General features: G+C 36.4%; 9 protein-coding genes across 9 annotated transcripts; 4 read left to right on the forward strand and 5 right to left on the reverse strand.

Annotated features, from left to right (window-relative positions):
- Positions 1–2030: 2030 nt before the first annotated feature.
- L201_002507 (uncharacterized protein) lies at positions 2031–5682 on the forward strand (the record flags this gene model as incomplete). Its single annotated transcript, XM_066218283.1, has 5 exons — positions 2031–2808; positions 2890–3973; positions 4043–4096; positions 4159–5498; positions 5588–5682. The coding sequence occupies 5 exons, from the start codon at positions 2031–2033 to the stop codon at positions 5680–5682; spliced, it is 3351 nt and encodes a 1116-aa protein (XP_066074380.1).
- Positions 5683–6173: 491 nt separating this feature from the next.
- Positions 6174–7329, reverse strand: L201_002508 (uncharacterized protein; the record flags this gene model as incomplete). The annotated part of the gene is made up of 3 exons (XM_066218284.1): positions 6174–6526; positions 6611–6625; positions 6738–7329. 3 exons carry the CDS (start codon positions 7327–7329, stop codon positions 6174–6176), a joined length of 960 nt encoding a protein of 319 aa, XP_066074381.1.
- A 460-nt stretch (positions 7330–7789) lies between these two features.
- On the reverse strand, positions 7790–9361 carry L201_002509 (uncharacterized protein; the record flags this gene model as incomplete). The annotated part of the gene is made up of 7 exons (XM_066218285.1): positions 7790–8045; positions 8201–8291; positions 8373–8527; positions 8633–8706; positions 8779–8916; positions 9073–9181; positions 9300–9361. The coding sequence occupies 7 exons, from the start codon at positions 9359–9361 to the stop codon at positions 7790–7792; spliced, it is 885 nt and encodes a 294-aa protein (XP_066074382.1).
- Positions 9362–11198: 1837 nt separating this feature from the next.
- L201_002510 (uncharacterized protein) lies at positions 11199–11925 on the reverse strand (the record flags this gene model as incomplete). The annotated part of the gene is made up of 3 exons (XM_066218286.1): positions 11199–11305; positions 11524–11630; positions 11837–11925. 3 exons carry the CDS (start codon positions 11923–11925, stop codon positions 11199–11201), a joined length of 303 nt encoding a protein of 100 aa, XP_066074383.1.
- Positions 11926–12477: 552 nt separating this feature from the next.
- On the forward strand, positions 12478–13656 carry L201_002511 (uncharacterized protein; the record flags this gene model as incomplete). The annotated part of the gene is made up of 3 exons (XM_066218287.1): positions 12478–12490; positions 12566–12605; positions 12768–13656. 3 exons carry the CDS (start codon positions 12478–12480, stop codon positions 13654–13656), a joined length of 942 nt encoding a protein of 313 aa, XP_066074384.1.
- Positions 13657–14101: 445 nt separating this feature from the next.
- L201_002512 (nascent polypeptide-associated complex subunit beta) lies at positions 14102–15171 on the reverse strand (the record flags this gene model as incomplete). The annotated part of the gene is made up of 3 exons (XM_066218288.1): positions 14102–14433; positions 14643–14819; positions 15126–15171. 3 exons carry the CDS (start codon positions 15169–15171, stop codon positions 14102–14104), a joined length of 555 nt encoding a protein of 184 aa, XP_066074385.1.
- A 702-nt stretch (positions 15172–15873) lies between these two features.
- Positions 15874–17534, forward strand: L201_002513 (uncharacterized protein; the record flags this gene model as incomplete). The annotated part of the gene is made up of 4 exons (XM_066218289.1): positions 15874–16153; positions 16256–16738; positions 16813–16974; positions 17029–17534. 4 exons carry the CDS (start codon positions 15874–15876, stop codon positions 17532–17534), a joined length of 1431 nt encoding a protein of 476 aa, XP_066074386.1.
- Positions 17535–18287: 753 nt separating this feature from the next.
- Positions 18288–20619, forward strand: L201_002514 (uncharacterized protein; the record flags this gene model as incomplete). Its single annotated transcript, XM_066218290.1, has 7 exons — positions 18288–18306; positions 18393–18575; positions 18694–18900; positions 19009–19456; positions 19572–19767; positions 19850–20043; positions 20127–20619. 7 exons carry the CDS (start codon positions 18288–18290, stop codon positions 20617–20619), a joined length of 1740 nt encoding a protein of 579 aa, XP_066074387.1.
- A 114-nt stretch (positions 20620–20733) lies between these two features.
- Positions 20734–21570, reverse strand: L201_002515 (uncharacterized protein; the record flags this gene model as incomplete). Its single annotated transcript, XM_066218291.1, has 1 exon — positions 20734–21570. The coding sequence occupies one exon, from the start codon at positions 21568–21570 to the stop codon at positions 20734–20736; it is 837 nt and encodes a 278-aa protein (XP_066074388.1).
- Positions 21571–21742: the final 172 nt, after the last annotated feature.

Consider the following 21742-nt stretch of genomic DNA (forward strand, 5'->3'; position numbering starts at 1 on the left):
GTAACTGCATATCTCTTCACGACCATCTTCATGTACAGAATATGTTTAGAGCCATGATGGATTACCGCATTTTAGTTTGTTAAATCTTCGGAATCTTAAGATCCACGTTATCTCGTAATAGAAGGTAAAAATTAAGCTTCATCGTAACTAACAAAAGCCACTGACGCGATATCCTAAAAATTTGAGATTTGAGGTAGAAAGATTTTGGACAACCGAAAATGTTGTGCATTATTTCTGATTCCTTGAGTTACAACTGAGTATAGATCAATCATCCTCTTCGAATACGATAGAAATAGTTAAGAGCAGGAATGTGCTGATTTTCAGAGCCAAACAAATAGCGAATGGTCAGCAGAGTACCATTTGGAACGAAAGCAAGTACTGGGTTAGTACGATGCATATGTTCCAATGCTTTGAATCGGCAGAATGTTAAGAGTTTAGGTGTAGCAAACCATACTATCTACCGCTGAACTGCGGGAATGAGTTAGCTCGCAAAGGGCGAATGCAAGCCAGAAACGCAAAGGGGGTCGAAGAGGAACGGAGGAACGAGTGACCGAGCTGTTTTCTGTAATTATCTTACGCGTTCGAGCATTTTAACAGTGATCCCAAACGTTCAGCGAAAGACTTGGGCGTCTTTCAAGATACCCTTTGCTCTGCTCCCCACATTTGTACCGTACTTGTCCTTACATCGTGTCTGCCCTTGTCAACGATGATGAATGTCTATACATTAAAGCTGGAAAGAACGGAAAGAACGGACATGCCAATGTTCAAGAAGGAGAAAAAAAGGGGTTAAAAGATAGCTTGTTCATGATTCCAGGTGTTCAGGTACACGATTTCTTTTCCTTTGCTTTTTCTTTGGTTTTGCCCTTGAACAACCCTTTTAAGGTTTTTTCCTTTGCCCTCATCTTCTCCCAGTCCCAGTACAGTCTAAAAATCTTTCCGAATGCTTAGAATCACAAAGGTTGCTTAAGGCCGTTTAAAAGTACCTGAAGAAAACTTCGATTAGAGCTCAGAACATCCGGACTCAAAAGAAAAACTAATGTGCTTGACAAGCTTTGGAGATGTGAGAAAATGTTCAAATTGATTGGTGATTAGTTCGTTCAGGTATAGATTATCATGTCAACATTGTAGCATTATCATATTTTCTATTTGTATCGTCTGCTCGCCATCCTTGATCTTGTCAACGTTATCAGAGCTCTCACAGTGACTCTGCATTTCAATCTCAAAAGACGTCAACCCTCTTACAACTTGATCGGACTATATATATATTCAACTGGTAACCCTCAAAGTGGAGGTCAAAGTGGAAGTCAAAGCAATTCGATTCAGTGTCTCCAGTTCACCTAATCTTAGGTACAAAGACTGTATACCAGCAAAACATCAATCAACACTCTAGACTAGTTACCATTCGAGCTGGAGAAGGAGATTTTCTCCAAGCAAGAGTGGATAGAAGCATCCATCAAAACGGAGGTCAAGGATAGATTCATTGGGATTTAAGATAACTTAGGAGGAATTTAAGGGGAAAGATCACATATATGTATCTGCATCGTTACGTCCTTAAAGGTGAGTTACAGGTCTTCAAGGATCCGATATCTCTATCACGACTACATACCCATTCCCACTCAATCGGTATCCAAGCGCGAAAAGAGCTTGGGAAATTTCGAGACAAAAGCCTTCAATTCATGATCGTTTCCCTCTAATCATTGATTTGTTCCTTCTTCATCCCGTCGAAATTAAAACTTTGTCATTTTGACTGCGTTCTTTGGCGTACTACCACCATATAGCATCACAAATTCTGCTGATTCATGGACTTGTAATAATTTGCTTGATCAACTTTGTGTAGCTTACGCTTTGCCCTTCAATTTTCCAGAGCTGAAGATATACATCTAGTTTACATTCTTGGTGAATTAGGTACAAGTGGAATACAATAGCAGATCAACTGGATTGGTCCATCTTTCGCAACGACCCCATTCCCTAATTCCACCTGTAAAAATTAATTTCTTCAAACAACAGAATTCTGTTATTAGCCCTAGAATATGTCAAAAGCACGAGGTCAACCGTCAGGGGGTTTAGGTTTAGAAGATGAATTGTCATTTGGGTCAGATGAAGATCTTATAGCTGATGTAGGAGAAATATCATTACCAATTACGGATTCGCCTTCATTAGGAGGTCCTTCATCGAATTCTCACGTCAGCAATAGTAATAATAATGGTAGTAATAGTAGTAGTAGTAGTAAACCTGAGAAAAGTAGCGGAGGGTTATTCAGATCCAAAAAAGACAAAATACCCAACAACACCAATAATGAATTGAAAGGTGAAAAAGAAAAGAGGAAACGAACAACGACTGAAGAAACTGTTAAATCGATTACTTCGACCAATAAACCCCACAATAAAATCCTGCAACAACCATCATTGGCGAAATCTTCATTAATCATTGATCCTGCTTTAGAATCAGTACTAGATGTTAGTTCATTAACTAATCCAACCATTAACAAACGAAATTCATTTGCAACTTCATCTTCATCTTCCTTGTTATCATCACATAAATCACCACCTAGCTCATTCAAAACCACTACTTCATCAAAACTTGATTTAATATCTTTATCTTCGTCAAATAACGGGAATATTGGTGGTGTAGAAAAGAAGAAAAAAGGTTTTATGAGTTCATTTAGAGGTTTAGGTAGTAATAACAAGAAGAAAGAAGATCCATTTTCAGTTTTTGGTATACAATCTAATGGTAGTTCTCCAATCAAGAACAGACATGATTTGGCGAGTCTGAATAGTAGAGATAGCTATACAAGCAGAAGTGATCTTTGTGAGTGAGACCCATTGACTTTGGATTGATCTCATCCTACTTTACGCGACCGTTTGCTTATACCATTTATACCATTTACAGCTCGACAGCAGTCAAGCGATGTAACTTCATCGACATTATCCTCACCACGTACAGATTCCTTTGATCATTCGATTCGTAATAAGCATACGCTCGCCCCCATATCCATGTCACCTTTCCAAGCTCATCCGCCAGACCTCACTCCGGATTCTGCTACGAGATCATCTATTTCAGCCTCATCAAAACGACCCAGTATATCTTCTTTCGCTAGAAGAGCAAGTACGATGACAACAACTTCTTTCGCTCCTTCCGAATTACCAGGTGAAGAATCTCCAGCATTATCACAAGATATGCTATATAAATTCCCTGCAGTTGATTTACCTCCAAATCCTCAATCTAGAAAGAATAGTGAAACAAATAGCGATCAACTCCTTAGACCTGCTTTAACCACTCGTTCAACAAATTCATCTATGAATATCCCACCAAGTCCCAATTTATCTTCAGACATTGTATCTGTACTTATTCCAACTTTTCCAGCTACTTTATCCTCATTATCTTCAATCCAGATATTACAAGCTACTGTTATACGTAAGACATTTGCGATTGGAAATAATGGAGGAATGCCAGATAAAGATAAATCAAATTCAATCAGAAGTCTTACAAGTGTTTTATCATCTGGTAATCAATCTAATTCTGGGTATAATCAAATATCGAAAAAACCGATTTGGGTAACACAACAATTAGTTTTAACTTCATTCAAAGTTGGAGGTACTACACCACAATCTACACCTAATCCAAATGAATACCTATCCAAATCAAATCCATCAAGAACAATAGCACATTTACATTTATTTTCTGTACCTGGATTGTCATCAGCGTCATCATCATCGAATAATAAATCACCTTCAAAAGGTAGTTCAATTGGTTTAGGTATTGGTTCGAGTCAAACTTTCGGTAGAAGACCTAGTTTATCTCAAAATGCTATGAATGAAGAAATTGAATTGGAAAGAAAGATTATATCTAGAGATTCTACTGCAGGAGTTTGGACTGAAGATGAAAATGGAAGAAAATTCGTTATGAGAATTGGTTTTGGTCAATCTCGCTCAGCGGAGTCTGAAACCGAATGGATTATTGAAATGAGAAATGCGTGAGTCAGATTCTGTAAACACAGATTTCTTCTTTTCGTTGTCTGCTGACCTGTAATATCAATCGACAGAGAACAACAACAAGAATGGATAAGGCAGATAAAGAGTATCGCTACAGTAATCCGGTTAGTATCTAATCATGTGGTTGATCGTCATAGAATATGTGCTGATATGTTATGCGTAATAGTGCTGAACGTGAAGGCCATGGTCAAGCTATTAGGAACGCTTACTCTGATGCTGTCCGAGGTGATGAGCTCGCAATGGAGTTGGATTTACAGCGTAATAGCGCTCCTAGCAGTCAAGCACCCTCACGACCTGAATCTATGGCTGTACCCGACATAATGGCTAGTGGATCCCGCAATTCAATGCTTTTCAACATTCCTCATCAGGAAGTAATGATGTCCCGAGACCCTTCAGCTGCAAGAGCGGAATCACCAGAGATGTTACCTCCTACGCCGCTCATTGGAGATTTCAATAACCTGAATATCGACAACAATGGAATATCTAGATCTAAGAGTCTTTCAAGAGGAAGAATTAATTCTATCTCATCACCATTTGATACTCAAGATAGTACCCCAAATTCCACGCCCTCATCTAGTCGTAATGGATCATTAGTACCTGGTAGTGCAGGGACTTTATCAAGAATTGGTGGATCATTACATAGACATGACAAACAAGGTAGTTTCTCATCATCATCATCTGGAACAAGTAGTAATAACCTAGCCAAACGATACGCAGCTGGAATACCTCCACCACCACCTATAGCTCCTCCTCCGAGTGTACCTTTACCTGCATTACCAGGAGAAATGGTAACGAATGAAATTCAATCTCAAGGAAGATTATCATTACCTTTGCCCGAGGATGACAATATCTCACAAATTCGACAATCCGCCAGAGCAGTGTCATTACCTACTTCCACATTGAGTCCTAATCAACCTGCTTCAAAGATCAGAAAGAACAATCTGAAAGATGCCTTCAAACCTATCCCACTTGTACCTGAAATGGAAACTAGTCCAAAAATAGGAATTAGTGATACGATAAGTTCAAGAACTTCTTCACCTCTAACAATAGATTCATCATCTATAACTTCACCAAAACCACAAATGGTTCTACCACCTACGCCACCATTGAGGAAATCTACCCTTACACCCACTGTCTATACAACAGATATAGAATCGCCAACTGTCAGATCAGAACTTGGAAACGAATTTTACACCCCAACCGAGACTCCAACTTCCACTTTTTCTTCAACTATCCCACCGCAATCATTATCACAATCGACTGAAGGGGGAGACACGATCGATTCTTCAATCATATCCACACCAAGAATTACAATGAATGAATCGAGTAATCCATACGAGAATCACCTATCACCGACTTTTGATAATACTTATTCGGATAAAAGACCTGAAAATACAAGATATGCAAGTAGTATAAATAGTTTCACACCTTCAATTGAGAGTAGATCAACAACTACAAGTAGTAATGGTAGAAGAAGGAGAGAAAAGAAAATAGCTGTTGATATTAGTGAGTCTCGGCTTCAACTTGCGATAGATTCACGTACGATCTCTTTACAAAACTTTATTGCTAATTACTGAATTTCCTTCTTTCTTTAGTGTCTGAATTTAATGAAAGTCCAGATGCAGCATTTGAAGTTGAAGGTGAAGAAGAAATCAAAGAAGATAGACCTAGAGCGATCAGATTTGCTTAGAATCAATAGCCAATGTAGCGGTAAACGGTTTGAAAAATTAGGAAGGCACAATGAACGACTTTTAATGATAATGTCCTCTTTAAAGGAATTCATGTATATAGGTACTCTAAAATTTAGGACGACTTAATCGGGGGTTTTGTATATCTTAATTTTGGGGTTATTCCACAAAGGTAGCGGGATTGTATAGCAATTACTAAGGCTAATATAGAGGTTAGCATATATAACTTGGCATAAAATACCTCTTGTCGTATGTCATATGTTCAAATATTCATGTCATGCAATTGTTATGTCAATGTACATGTCACAGAGTATACAAAGTAGGGTCAAGATATTGAAGATATATAAGGTATGCTGGGTATATAAATGATTGAAATCAACTTGGATTATCGAATCGATAGATGTGCGATGGTGATTTGGTTGATATATATAGTTATCAGAAATGGAAGAATTCCTTCTTCCCGATATTCCACTTTGATAATGATGCGTAAGGATTACCGCTGATTGGTAGTAACGTTTGATGATAATGTTGAAAAAGATGATGAAGTACCTTTTAAAATATCTAAAATAGCTTTACTGGTTGACTTGAGATTTTCTTTCCTTGAAAATTCTAATGAAGCTCTATCTTCAGACCATTTGATCAAATCTGATATAGTTAAATTTGTTTGAATACTATTAATATTGTCTGTCTGAACATCATTATTTTGATTTGTATTTATACCATTTGCATTTTCATTTTCATTTGTTGCTGTTGTTGATAAAGGTGAAAATGAACAAGGTATATTTGGTAATGATGATGCTAAACTAATTTGTAAGATCGTGGAAATTGTTTGTAATGATTGATTATCTGAGATATCAAAAAAGATTTGATCTTTGTTAGAATTTAAATCTTATAATGATAATATGGGAAAATTGATAAAACAGAACTTACATTCAGTATGAAGGGCTATACACCGTAATAATAATACATACGAATTAAAAATTCATTAAATCAGCTTAATCCTCTCCTTCCCCTCAATTAGTAAAATGTTTCAATCGATTCTTAAATTGCAACTCACCAATCAACTTATCTTCATCACCTTGTTTCCTATCCCCAAATACTCTACTTTCAATTTCTCTGATTTCTAATAATACACTTTCAACTCTATTTAATATACTTTCAATTTCATTTAAGCCAATTATTAAACTTTCTTTAGTATTGTCGTTGTTGTTATTATTATTTCCTACTTGACCTCCTTTACTTTGTGATAGTGTATTACTTGCAGTTGTTGAACCTAGATTTACACCTACTGAAGCTAATAAAGCAGATGTATTAGGTGTTATACCATTACCGTAATTTGGTGTTAATCCAATCACTGAAGGTGTTAATCCCGTACTACCAATACCTATACCTATCTGATTCTGTATTTGAGCGGATGATGAATTATTATTAGAATTACTACTATTGTTATTGTTGTTATTATTGTTAATCGTTGATGAAATCAATTGTGATAATGGTGAAGGAGCAAATATAGGTCCGTTACTTCCTATTTGATTTTGATTGGGGGCTAAAGGTGAAGGAGATGTCTGACCTGCAGGTTGGGTAATTTGAGGTAATTGGAATGGGAAAGGCGATGAAGATATGTTTGGTATTGGAAAAGGTGATGACATATTGTATTGTATGGCGGAATTTGGCTCGTAGCTCGACCTAGTATTGTACGTTGGGTTCTCTATTCTACGACCACAGTATAAGAGGAGTTAAGCTATAGCAATGAATCTACCAAACTACAAAGACGAAACGAGCAGGACATCAGAAGTAATACTGATGTTCCAGTCCACCTAAAACGCGAATGAAGGTGACAACACAAGTGGAGGGGGTCCACTGAATGAATGTTCAACCATATTTATACCCAGTGTAGCAGTGTTCAATCTTTTAGATCCTATGCATCACCTTACTTCTTGGACTGACTTGGCCAAAGTTGACGAGTACATGGAGAAAATGAGCATTACCATGCAAAGTACTTATTAATATCTGATACATAGGTTACCAAGTTGACTATTAAACATACTTCCATGCTGCCAAGCGACTCTTTCTGATGAATTCCTTATCCTCATACGTTTCTTTTCCCCTTTACATTTTACCTTTACCTAAGCCAAAAGGTAAAGGTACGAATAAACTCGTATTATCCCTATATCTCTTCCAATCTGCATTATCACCGAATTTCTTTTCTGCAGATTCCTCTAGAGGTGGTACACCTGAAGCGTAACGAAGTAAAATATAAGTGAAAATTGGTGAAACTGCAGTCAAGTATTTGACTGTTGGTGGTAAGTTGGTAGTCAAAGTTAGGAATGCAGGTCCATGTTGAAGGATCACTTCTCCGAGGTAGCTGAAATGTTATGTTTCGTCAGCCTGCTTTTCTTTGATCAGTTGTGACGAGACAGGTCATTCATGTGATTAGAGATGAGGGAAGCAAATCATATTGGAAAAACCTAAAACAATTATAGCAAGCAGCCATCAAAACAAAAATCTAATTCCACTCACTTGGGATGTCTTGATAAACTCCAAAGTCCAGAAGAAATGAATTTCTCTTCATGTTTCTTTTCATCCTTCTGTTTTCTCCAAGTTGATTTTTCTGATTGTATCAAGGAATATGCAACGTATCAGTTTCCTATCTCTTTCCTTTGAAGGTTCAAACCGACATATTGTAACTCACCTTGATCGGCTAAAACTTCGAATCCCAAACCAGCTAACCAGAGACCTAATCCAATGAAGTCTTTGATACCGAGAGCAGGTTGAGCAGCGACAGGAACGGAATTAATCAAGAAAGCTGGAAGGCCGACTAGAGTTACCCAAAGTGCTTGTCCAAACCTAGATGAACCGATGGGTTAGCCTCCATTAGTCTCCCCTCAACAGACCGTTGCGGAAATAACGACAATTGTAAAGTATTCTAGATAGACATTCAAAGACACTTACCACATTCCAGAGAAGATAGCGGGTTTAGTTTTGAGATCATCGAATCGAGAGTCAGAGCCATGTTTAGCGATACGCTAACAATACGACAGATATATTGTGTCAGCTTTACCTGACTGCAACCAGCCAATGATATTTGAGTTACTTACTCCAACAAGATAATAACCTAATCTACCTGCCCAGATCAACATCATAGCACTGACCAAAAGCTGTCTAGGATGATGACCTGATAAACTGAATGGAACGGAAGGTGAGTTGGTAAACCATGATTTGATAGTTGGGTAATACTAAAAGATGAGTGCCTCGGTTTTAGCTTTTAATACGCTCTTGGTATCCAAGCTGTTAAATTGTCGCTATGCAACAAGCAGAAAGAAGTAAGGGGGAGTATGACTAGAAAGGGCGACTCGATCCAAGTAGTACGATAAGGATGATTCATTACTGACCAGAGAGAGTAAGGTAGAAGTTATAAATCCAGTTGATCCAGCAAAATCATATAATTTTTCAGTTTTATTAGGTACTGAATATAATGCGAAAGCAGTTTGATAAGCGAAACTGAAAACCACAAGTAAAGTTAGCAGATGAATTTGTATTCTAGCTTAATGACATGCAAGGTAAACGGGTGGATTGTCAAGGAGAACAGTGATGATAAAATGATTCATATCATACTCACGTGAATCCAAGTACACCTGCCAAACGAGATGTTACAGCTGGATAGAGACCCAAAAATACCATTTTGAGCAGAGAAGATACGAGAGGTTATTCGATCTTGATTACAGCTAAATCAGATATTCAGGCGAATGAAGCAAGATCTTACAGGTGAAAGATAGAGAGAAGAATAGAAAACGATTCCTTCATAGGGGAAACAAACATATAGCGCTATGAGATGCTATAATCAGCTGCACATATAATAATATAATAACAAAAACATCCTCACTAATTTTACGATGATGATGATGCAATGGATAACGTACTGAATCGATCGGGGGAAAAAGTAAGCGTTCCTGTCTTATCAAAGGTTTTACTGACCGAAGACCGAGTGAGAAAAGAGAAAACAGGTGGTTTGTTACAGCATCCTCCTCACCAGCTACGTACTGATATCCTTAAATCAAATGAGATGTGACCTCCCGATCATATCGGATGTGACTGAACCAGTGCTCTTGATCTTCCATACAATCTCCACGAAGAAGAGAATCGCATACCCTGGGTCCTAGAGATCAAACCTCGATGCAATCATAAATTCGTCTAATCATGAAACAGGGAGCTTTGTTAGTCATTCTGGACTTGGCATTAATTTTCGATACAAACAAAGATGAAGAGCCGTTTTTGGTGGGCGATAGCAAATTGAGGGTTCACATCTAGCCCTAGTGCTATACCAAAGTTCTTAACGTATATCAATAAACGTCATAACGATAGACCCATCCTTTGTGAGTCGTGTTCCAAGCGCTTTGATCCCCTTGGTCGTCCCTTTCACTAACCCTTCACATGGGTGTCGCAGCATACTGTATATATAGTGGAAATGAGTATGCACAATCTATGTTGATAATGAAGGGCATAATGTTAAGTGTATGATTGTCTCAAGAAAAGATGACTTTTCCATACTCAGAACTTCCGCTTGACTCTCTCTCTTCTGCATTTGCTTCCCTCATTGACGATGACCCACATTCCGACAAAACGCACACCCATTGACGACTTGAGATCCATCGACCTTGTTTTGTGGAACTCTAATAATCGTTCCAAGCAATTGGACGATTACTCTGCATAAATCAGATCACTTAGTATGTATTGTAGTATATCCTTCTGTTACGATTGAATATAGCAATGTTATGGGGTTACTTTTCGCTGTAACACATGCTCAGAAATTCAGTTCAAGTACAAGGTATTGGCAGATATCTGTATTCAGCTTGCTGATTGAGCATGAACTTGTAGGATGATTTCGTACTTCGTCCCAATTGAGCCAAAACCTGGGATCTGGTCATATCTTTGCAAAAACAAAAAACCATCCTGCTTCTAGTTGCTCAGACGATTGCGTGTGTAAAAGAGATTTTTGTGTGCGGTTTTCAAACTTTTTTACAATTATCTGTGTTAGCACCCCTTGGAACGTCACACAGTGGTCGTATCGATTTTTCCTTAAATGGTAATCAACGTCCTATTTCTTATCAGATTATGAGGAAAGATAGATTAGCGAAATTCTTTTCAGTGCAGGAATGTAAGTGATAACTAGCGCTTTGTCCCAGCGATGATAGACCTTGACAAGATGGTGAAAGACGTATTCCATTAGTAAAATTATGTCGTATCTAATCAGCTGAACATCTCAGAAGAATACTTTGGACCAAATACTAAATAATCAATATTTCTCTGTCCATTGTGTTGACTTTGTATCGCTACAGATACGGGAAGTTTGACACTAAGCTGAAATGTTTGAGAAGAAATGCTTGTTTGCATACAATGTTCACCATCTACGAATCCCTCTTATCTAATTCCGATTGACCATTTTCACAAATATATTGTGATACTCCCAGCCCCCCTACCAGTTCTCTAATACTCCATTCACTTGAAACTTGAAAGAATCCTATTGTGGTCCACCAACAGTTTGTGAATTTACTAATTTACTTAATTCAGCTGATACTTGGGATTCTGATAAATTTGCTAATTGAGTTTGTGATTCTGCTCCTCGTTCTATTTTGGAAAAGTTTTGATTTAAAAACAGATTTAGCATTTAATTTTTGGATATCATTTTTCACTATTATTAATCCGAATCCGAATAAAGCGTATTTTATATAAAAGGATATCCTTTCTTCACGAATACGAACTTTAACCTGTATAGGGTGTAACTTCCATAATGGTCACATATAACTGGTAGAGAATATAAATACCAGTAGGAAAAGCCAACTTACCAAATCTTACAAATGCCCTAGGTGAAATATCACTTGCTTCACGTACTAAAAACTTTAAATCTGGATTAGATGATTTGATTGATGGATAAGATGATTGAACGAATTTTCTATTATAGAAATATCATAATTAGTATTTTGAGGTACTCTGTCTGATAAACTGTATTTGGTATTTATTCCAATTTTAACGTTTTCAGAAACGGTATATGGTACATAGTAATTGACATAAAACCTAGTGATATTGATTACCAGTATCTCTTCTGTTCGGTGCATTTTATCGTTCTTCAAACATGTTCATTAGACCTGGTGCACTTACCTAACACCAGCTGAATGTCCAGAAGTTTGACAGAAATGTAATCTAATTTCTTTTACTGCTTTTGGGATCTGTTTAGCGAAGTTGGACATGTTTTATGTATGTTGAAATGGCTTTTATCGGTAGGTGAGAAAGATTGGCTCTGAAAGAGTTTTGAATGTGCGGATTCAACCTATGCTATTGTCTATACGATTTTATATGGTTCCTTCATGAACAAAATATATGTTGTCAATAATGCTTTAATTGATATTTTGCTGCAATGCGAAGAACCGGATTGGAAGCGTCAAAGACAATATCTAAATTATCAGGCTCAGCTATAGAGTCTGAAGAAAGGATATCAGACACTGCCCAGAAACACGTGCTCAGATATGTGCCTGAATAGAAGTTAACAACAAATATAAAATATTTTGAAAAGGTATATCTTGGGAGGTGAACATTCCGAATGTCAAGCTGAAGCTCATCATATAAACTGAACTTCTATGTATCCAGACAAGAGATAATTTTACACTGAACAATCATAATTCACGAGATTATACAACTTGTTGCTGGTTTGTTAGAATATTCGGACGATTTTGCGAAACAAGGACGATTAGTTTTTTACGATACATATACCCCAGGAAAGACAAGAAAGATAATTTACCAAGATGCCTCATAAACGTAAGTGCAACTTGTTAATGGAACTCTGATGTTCAAATAGTATGGAATATTGTTAATACTGCATTACTTGTTCAGGATCCAAAAAATCTGTCAGAGATGCAGAAACAGCGAAAAGGTCAGTCAGGTGTATCAAGATGGAGAATCAAGCTTTTCCATTCACTCGAATTTATTGTCGCAATCAAGGATTTGGACAGACCAGCAATATATATATATACGGATTCTGATGACACATGTAGATACGAACAGGTTTGCTGATATCTATTATTTCAATCCTCAGAGGATCCAACTTACCACCTTCAGCCAAAGCTACAACTTCATTATATGATGATACACCGAAATCAGCAACGAGAATAATATCAGGATGGAAATTTCAATCTGAATTTAGAGGTAGTGGAAGAACGAATTCTGAAGATACAGGTGAACGTGATAAATTGAAAATTGCGACATCAAAACAGAATACCAAAAATGGTCAATCATCATCTTCAGCTGGAAAAGTGATATCAACGGAAAAAGGTAAAGGAAAAGAAAAATTACCATCAATATTACCTAATGAAAGTTTAGGTGAATATAATAGACGTATAGAATCAATTTTAAGACCTGGTGTATCAAAAGCAATGAAAGATGCAGAATCTTCAAAACAATTAGAAATTTCAAATTTATTAAAAGATAAAAAAATAAATAAGAAAAAATCAAAATTAGAAAAATTAATTAAAGATGGTAAATTACCTAAAGAAGCGTTGACTAATTTCTTAAAGGAACAAGAACAAAAAGAGAAAGATAAACTTAATAAACGTAAACGAAATGACAATGATGATCTAGATGATGATGATGAAGAAGAAGGTTCTGAGAATGATGAAGAAAAGAAAAGAAGAAAACCAATTAAAGAATTTAAAGAAATTGAAAAACCTAGAAGATTAAATGATATCGTTCAAGCTCCACCACAATTACCACATCTAAGGAAATCATCAACACCAAAATCAAATACAAGTTCAAAAGAAGCTTATACGGCTATAGGAAATAATACAAGTAGATTACCATTAAATGCAGGTCAAAAAAGAATTTTAGAAGAAGAAAGAGAAAGAGTAGTCAAAATGTATAGAGAAATGAAAGCTCAGAAAGAAGTTGAGAGGGAAAAACAAGCAAAGAAGCCAAAAGTAAAAGCATGATAGAAGTAAGTCTTGGGTGTAGATGGGATGGGTACATGTCTATCTCAAGGATACCTGGAATCATTCAATAGCTTTGTTCAAAATTGAAAACTCCTTACCAATCTCAACTGTCCTGTATTATATGCAATGCAATCTGTAATGTTTATCCCACTACTTTCGAACAGTACTTCCAAAGACATGACGTAAAAGAGAATTCATGAGTTTATTGTTTTTGCTCATTAATCTCTTGAATAATCGGGATTCCTATACCTATAAATGAATATACAAATATAAAAAATCAAGTTTGTTTTCCTTTTTTATTTTCATTTTATCTACGAAAATGCTAACATTGCCTTGCCTCTCCCCGTGATTGAGTTCTTCTGCTTAAATCACTCAATACCATGATCATGATACTTTTTCCCCTCTTCTTGATATACCTCTATCTACTATAGTGAAAGAAAGACGTCTACTCTAATTCTTCAAGATCAGCATCTTTTTTAGTTTCTTCGGCACCTTCTTTTTTTTCACCACCAGCTTCATCGAAATTTTCAACTAAATCAGGAATTTCATCATCTACATCATCATTTTTAGCTCCTTCTGAACCTGCACCACCACCTGAAGCAGCAGCTTGAGCAGCTTGTCTAGCAGTCATTGATTGATAAGATTCAGCTAATCTTCTTAAATTAGCTAATGAATCTGGACCTAATTGATTTAAAATTCCAGGTACTAATTCAGTTAATTCTTTAGTTTGTCCAGGTCCATATACTGCTAATGTGTTTGATGGAAGAGCGGCGTGGACTAGTAGGTTGAAAGGGCACGAAGCATGAAAGTTAGTAAAAATGCTTCAATCTAGCTATGATCTGTGATAATGTAATGGTATCATTGCACATCTCCTTTCCCTCTTTCCCAAAAAGCATTGTTTCGTACATTTTCGATTATATCCTTATAAGTTCTGACATGTTTCCTTCTTTACCTCACGTGATGATTTCAACAAAGAAATCACTCACCTCGTGGAGCACCGAAATGTAAAACATTACCATCTTCTTTGAACATATTAACTTCTTCTACACCAGTGATAGGTTGAACACCTAACTTCTTAAGAGCAGCTTGAAGTTTTCTGTCATCACCTTGAGTAGCAGTTACAGATTTCTTGACTTGCTTTCTTCTTGGTGTACCCTTACCACCTATTTTTGATGATAATTTGAATTAGAGGGTTTTGCGTTGTTTAGGGAGTAATGGTGGTTGCGCGATATATCAGTTCACCGTCATATATGTTGTTATGGACGTTTTACAGTCGTAATATTTGATGATGATGCATTTACAGTAGTCGAAGAGAGGTGGAATTAGGTGGTGTAGCAAGTGTTTTTGTAAGTGATGGAGCAGTCGAAACGCATAGAATGTTGGAATGGTCAAGTGAAGGGAAATAGTACGATCAGTCAGCAAAACCCGGCGAGAACCCTAATCACTTGATAAACTTGAAATAAACATACCAATTCGGACTTGAGCTTGGAGCTTGGCGATCTTCTCTTTGTCCATTTTGAATATATATTATCTTTGTTAGGCAAAAGGTGCTGTTGAAGTTGAGAGAAGGGGAATTGGTATATGTTGAAAGAGTTAGATTAGGGATTGATATTCAAGGAGAAAAAAGCAGTTAGTATTGTGAGCTTCTTTTCAATTGTAAAGGAAGAAGCTGCTCACCTTGGGATAGCTACTTTGCCTGATATAGTTTGAGGTAAGGTTGAATCTGATAAGACAGTTGAAAGCTATAGATAGAAGACAGTTGAAGTTAAACCCTCTACGCTGACACCATCCAAGAGTAACCTGAGTAACAAGAGTAGTAGCACTTGAAGGATTATGGTGGAATGCACTCTGCTAATAGATTTTGGCGGGGCCTACCACATTTCTATTACAGCAAGTGCATTTGTGGCAGTTGAACTATCATTGCGGCATTTATCGGTAATTTGAGTGATCATGTGACGAGTGGCACTTGACGCGCGTGTTATTGATATATCGATTGCTTAATGTGAAAGAGTACACTAGTAATGTTGAAAGAGATAGCTTCATATCGTCTTTTTATGTGAATCATTTCTCTATATCTACTGTTTCGTTTGTAGTGTTCCTCTTTCTCTTGAACAGATCGTACAGAATAGCTCACACAAAGTTGTAATCTTTTATTTCTTTCTCAAGTATCATAGATAGATTTAACCTGTTTGTTGTAAAGAAAATCAAATACCTACCATGTTCGCACCACGTTCAACTCATCTACCTAGAACGTATTCAGTCTATCAACAACCTACAACCACCAAGAAAAACACGAATAAAGAAAATGCAAATGCTTTACCTTCAAAAACACCTTCGCGATTGGGTAAATCCGCTATAATGCCTACGACAGGAATGAGAATGGGTTTAGGTGTTAAAACTGAAGGTAGAGATAGAAATGTTTTAATGCAGCAACAACAAGCAGGAGGTGCAGGTGAAGGGAAAGGGAAAGGTAAAGGTAAAGAAGGTGATGATATCGGTGAGTTGAATCAAAGCGCTTTCTCCTTGAGAAAGAATGCTACATTTTCACACTGAAATTAGTTTTCGAGATGCTGATGCCTACCTTTATGTATGAATTCAGAACCAAAACGATTATTTGGTCACGGTCCTTCGAAGTCTATGAATTCTATACCACCTTCTAAATCATTATCTTCAATGCCTCATATTCAAGTTAATCATATACAACAATCACATAAAACACCTGCTAAATCAATAAAGAAAAAACAAATGTTTCAAGCTTTACGTACACCTGCACCAGCACCAACATCAGTTTTAACAAATGAACCTGCACCTACACCTTTACCTTCAGCAACAAGACAAAGACGTAGATCAAGACAATCATTATCAAATATAAGTTTAACACCAATTAAATCTGCTATAATTAAAGCTTCTCAGCCAGAACAAAGTTTTGTCACTCCTGCTCCAACTCATATGCAATGGGAAGAAGAATTAAGTTTAGGTAGTATAGAAGAAACTACAAATGAAGTTTTACAAGGTGTTATAGAAGAAAATGAAGTTGAAGATGATGATGGTGAACCTGAATATATGCCTCCTCCTGTCGAGGGTAAGTGTGCCTCTTCAATTCATTCGCACATAGGGAATTATATTAGCTTATTTCACTTATCATTGGCATTACAGAGCTCCCTTGGACACCAGCATACGATCATCCAGACTTAACAGCAATATTCTCTACACTATCAGCATTACCACCTTTATGGTCATATAGTGACGATGTCATAATCAAGGATGTTCCAGCATTCGAGATTGAAGAGTTAGATGTACAATCCATCAAATTGAAATGTAAGTTTGTCCTTGTCAACGTTGTAAAATTCTATGAGCTAACAGCATCTGTAGCCGATGACGATTTAGAAGAAGATTGGTTAAAACCTAAAACAAAGCCTGTTGTACAAGCAATACAAGTTAAAAGTAACCTCACCAACCGATCAGGGACTACTATCTCCCGACCCATTCCACCCAGAACATCAAATGGCTCCAGACCAGCTGTTACAACGATACCATCCATTCGACCTACTACATCAAGGATGCCTTCGACTCTTGTCAAATCGACTATGACACCTTCAATAAGAAGCAAACCTCCAGCACCCGTACCTAGACCACCGCCAACCCAACGAAACATATCTGCCAGAACTGTACCGTCAAAAGGTATACCTAATCAGCCCATCAAGAAAACTAGAACTGTTTCAGTGGTTCATCCAGCCGACAAAGCTTTGTTCGCATCTTGGGAGAAACAAGACGCATTGGATGAAGGATTCGAACTCAACCTCGAGCTCAATCTGGATGAGATAGACGAGGGTAAAAAGGAAGAGCTAGATATGGGAGATTTGAAAGTATCGGAATGAGGTGATCTGTAATCGCATATGCCTACATCAATAGACCTCAATGATTTGATTAGTACCTACCATAGCGTAGAACAAATCTTGGGCGATTCGACACAATGTTTTATCCCATCCACTCGTTGTATATCCAATCGAAAATGTTTAAATGTTGATATTCTTTATTCCTGTCATAATCCAAGTAATATTATAATCTTCGCTTGTACAGTATCTTCTATAATGACCTGCTCTATATATGTCTGCCCCGTCACTTATCAACCTAATTGCGTACCTTGACGAAATATATGACCCTTGCTTTTCTCATGCATTGTCGACGAGATCTTCCAATCCCTATGTGAACCGACACAAAGATATTTAGCATAGACATCTTTGTATATTTACATTATGCAATCCTACCTCTAAACCCTTATTTAATCGGCGATAACCAGGTGGTCAGCTCAGGGATCGATTTAGATAACGTCTTCGGTCCGATGGTTAGTTTTGGATCGATTTAAAAGTAAAACGATTCTATGGCCTGTACTAAATATATTGAATTGTGTCTCTGTGTCATCTTGTATATTAATATTAATTGGTAGCAGAAAGACTGCGTAGACCGGTCTGTTATATATATATATATATATATATATATATATATCCATGAAATCACGTTGATACGCTATTCTACAATTCAATACAGCATTATTTAGCTGTAAGATATCAATATATATATAAGTGGATACGCTTAAAATCACATTTTTGGGGTAATTCAGTTGAAAAAACATGGTGTATCTCGTTTCAGGTGAGATTCCTATACTCGATACTCTCGATACTCTCCCTACAGTGTGTAGCTTGTGAGGATATAAGCTGACAGGGTACGACTTCCAGACGCAGATTGGTGGCGACAAGCTGTCATATATCAAATATATCCTAGATCATTTGCTGATGCAAACGGAGATGGGATTGGTGATTTAAAAGGTATAACATCTAGAGTACCTTACTTGAAAGATTTAGGTATAGATGCAGTTTGGCTTAGTCCATTCTATCCGTCAGCTTTAAAAGATGGTGGATGTGAGTGATTAGATAAGATCATACCTTCTTCCTATACACACCGATGTTTTGATTATATATGTAAAAGCGTCATAATTATGATATTGACCCATTTGCTTTATTGTTTTTGTTCATGTAGATGATGTAGCAGACTATAGAAACGTTGATCCTAAAATAGGAACATTAGAAGATTTTGACGAAATGAGTTCAAAGTTAAAAGAAGCAGGTATAAAAGTGATGGTAGATATTGTACCTAATCATTCAAGTGATGATCATGAATGGTTTCAAGCTGCTTTAAAAGCTGGTAAAGGTTCACCCGAAAGGGAAAGATATATATTTAAAGATGGTAAGTGGATCATGACCTTGATGAGAATATGATATCACAAGGAAATTAAATGCAACATCGATTGCGCCTTAGGTTAATACCAGTGTATATTCTTTTTTTTTTTCGCAGGATTAGGACCAAATAAAGAAAAACCACCTACAGATTGGTTATCATTATTTGGAGGATCAAGTTGGACTTCAAGTGGACAAAATGATGGACAATTTTATTTTCATTGGTATGATTCTTCACAACCTGATTTTAATTGGGATAATCTTGAAATTCAACAAGATTTTTTAAGAACTTTAAAATTTTGGGCAGATAAAGGTGTTTCAGGATTTAGAATTGATGTTGCACATGGTTTATCAAAATCAAAAAATTTAATTTATAACAATAACAAAGGAGAAACAAAAATAACAAATTTACCAAATTATAAAGAATTAGAGGAATTAACAACGAAAAAATTAAAAAATGGTTTAGGTAATTCAGATTTAGATCATCCTTTATTAGATAGAGATGAAGTTCATCATATTTATAAAGATTGGAGAAAGTTATTCAATACATATGACCCACCTCTTATGTGAGTTTCTAAATACATCTATCTGATTGAAAAGGGATCTTTTGATCTTGTCTGCAGTATGAGGAGATGCGAGCTTACATTTTGGTTTCTTTTTTATCCCTTTGAATCGTTATAGGGCCGTAGCAGAAGCTTGGGTAGCACCTGATAGAAAAGGACTCTATGCTTCTCCTGACGGTTTAGGTCAAACTTTCTCTTTTGATATGTTGTTATGCAATTTCGATCCTGATGAATATAGAGAATGTATCAATTCATCCTTAGAAGAGAGTAAGAATACAGGATCAAGTACTACTTGGGTATTATCAAATCACGATGTAAGTGGCCCATAATATTCCTAACGGATCCAGTCTGTTCATAAGCTCACTTGATTATATCTGCTGCATACGTATACTGTAGGTTATGAGACATGCAAGTCGATTTGGTTTACCTAATATACCTACAGCAAATTTAGGTGTAGCTATTGAAGCTTTGAACCCATTCTTGAAGAATAGATTTACTGAACCTAAAGTTGACATCGAAAGTGGACTAAATAGGGCTAAAGCTGCGACATTGATGATTTTAGCTTTACCTGGATCAACTTATATTTACCAGTGAGTATAAAATCCCGTTCGTTCGTTCAATCGAAGCATTAAAGTATCGAGCTGATTGCAATTTTTCCGAAATTTAACACTAGAGGTGAAGAATTAGGATTACAAGAAGTAGTTGAAATTGATTCTTCTGAAAGACAAGATCCGATATTTAGTAGAACAAAAGGTGAAATGATAGGTAGAGATGGATGTAGAGTACCTATACCTTGGAGCTCTAAAAGCTCAAATTTCGGTTTTGGTGATGGAACCAGAGCACATTTACCTCAACCTAAATGGTTTGAAAGATATGCTGTTGATTTAGAAGAAAATAATCAGCAGAGTACTTTGAATATTTATAGAAAAGCATTGAAATTGAGAAAAGAATTACAATGTCCTGAAAATCAATTTAAATGGATTGAAACCTCATCAACAAATAAAGAAATATTACATTTCAAAAGATCAGATGAATGGGAAATAATAGTAAATACTTCCAAGAAAGAAGTAGAATTACCTAAAGGTAAACAAGTACTCATTAGTTCTTCTGGGAAAGATTTGAAAGATGGTTTGATTCCTGGAGAAACAACTGTATGGCTTAAGTAGATATTGAAAATATTCGATAGAAAGATAGAAAATTACAGGAATCAGTTATTAATTGAGATGGCTGTATCGTTGAACTATGCATGGGAAATATCGTATGAATATATGAAATTTGCGTTATGAGAATGGAGCTGAAGGAGGATGATTTTTAGTACCAGTAGTATAATCATTACCAACACCATCATTATTCTCATTTCCACTTTCAGTATTACCAAAAGCATCGATTGAAGTCATACCCATCCAAATTCCTGAAACTAATAAACCAGCAGCACAAATCATTGAATATCTATTTCTAATCATTTTATCATTCCATTTTGGATATTCTGCCACGGAAATATGAGATGGTCTAGTGAATCTTTTGTATGGTAAATATGGCTTATAGTTCGCTAGTGTTGTATCTGTATTTGTATTTTCCTCAAGGTCAATTTCGGAATTTGTGTTTCCTACCGAGATATCATCATGTCCTTCTGTACTATCTGTATTGTCATTATTGTCATTATTGGTGTTATTGAGATTATCAATAGTGAGTTGATCTATATCAATCACGGTATCATTGGTCGGATTGCTATTAGGTCTTGAGGAAGTTGGTAATTCTGATAATTTTATATCATTACTATAGATACTATCTGAATTGATAGTTCCATTGGCCGAATAAATAGGTGGTGCAAACAATCCATTATTATCGTCAATCGTAAGAAATTCTTCGTTATCAGGTTGATCAGTCGTAAATGGGGCAACTGTATAATCTCGTTGATCAGTTCTATTTTGAAAACTTGAGGCAGTATCACGATTGTAAGTTAAATCAGGCATTCTGAGAATTGTTTCAAAGTCATGTCCTTCACGATCATCTGCGTTTCTATTCCGAACATGACGATTGTGGTTAGCCTCTAAAATAGAACTAGTAACATCTCTCCTTTCTTTTCTAGATGCACCTGCTGAAGATGATTCTGCCATGTTGTCGTTGAGAGATAAGGCCAAAGGAAAATATCTACAGTATGTCAAGGAAAAAATAAAGCGGTGCGATTGTATAGAAATTGCAAACCAGGTAGATTAACGCTTATATACCTCACCACAATAGTATAGTATACACATGAACATTAAGGTTCTACGTGGATTTAGCTTTCAA

This window comes from Kwoniella dendrophila, chromosome 3, assembly GCF_036810415.1.
Source record: "Kwoniella dendrophila CBS 6074 chromosome 3, complete sequence".
Taxonomy (NCBI): Eukaryota; Fungi; Basidiomycota; class Tremellomycetes; order Tremellales; family Cryptococcaceae; genus Kwoniella; species Kwoniella dendrophila.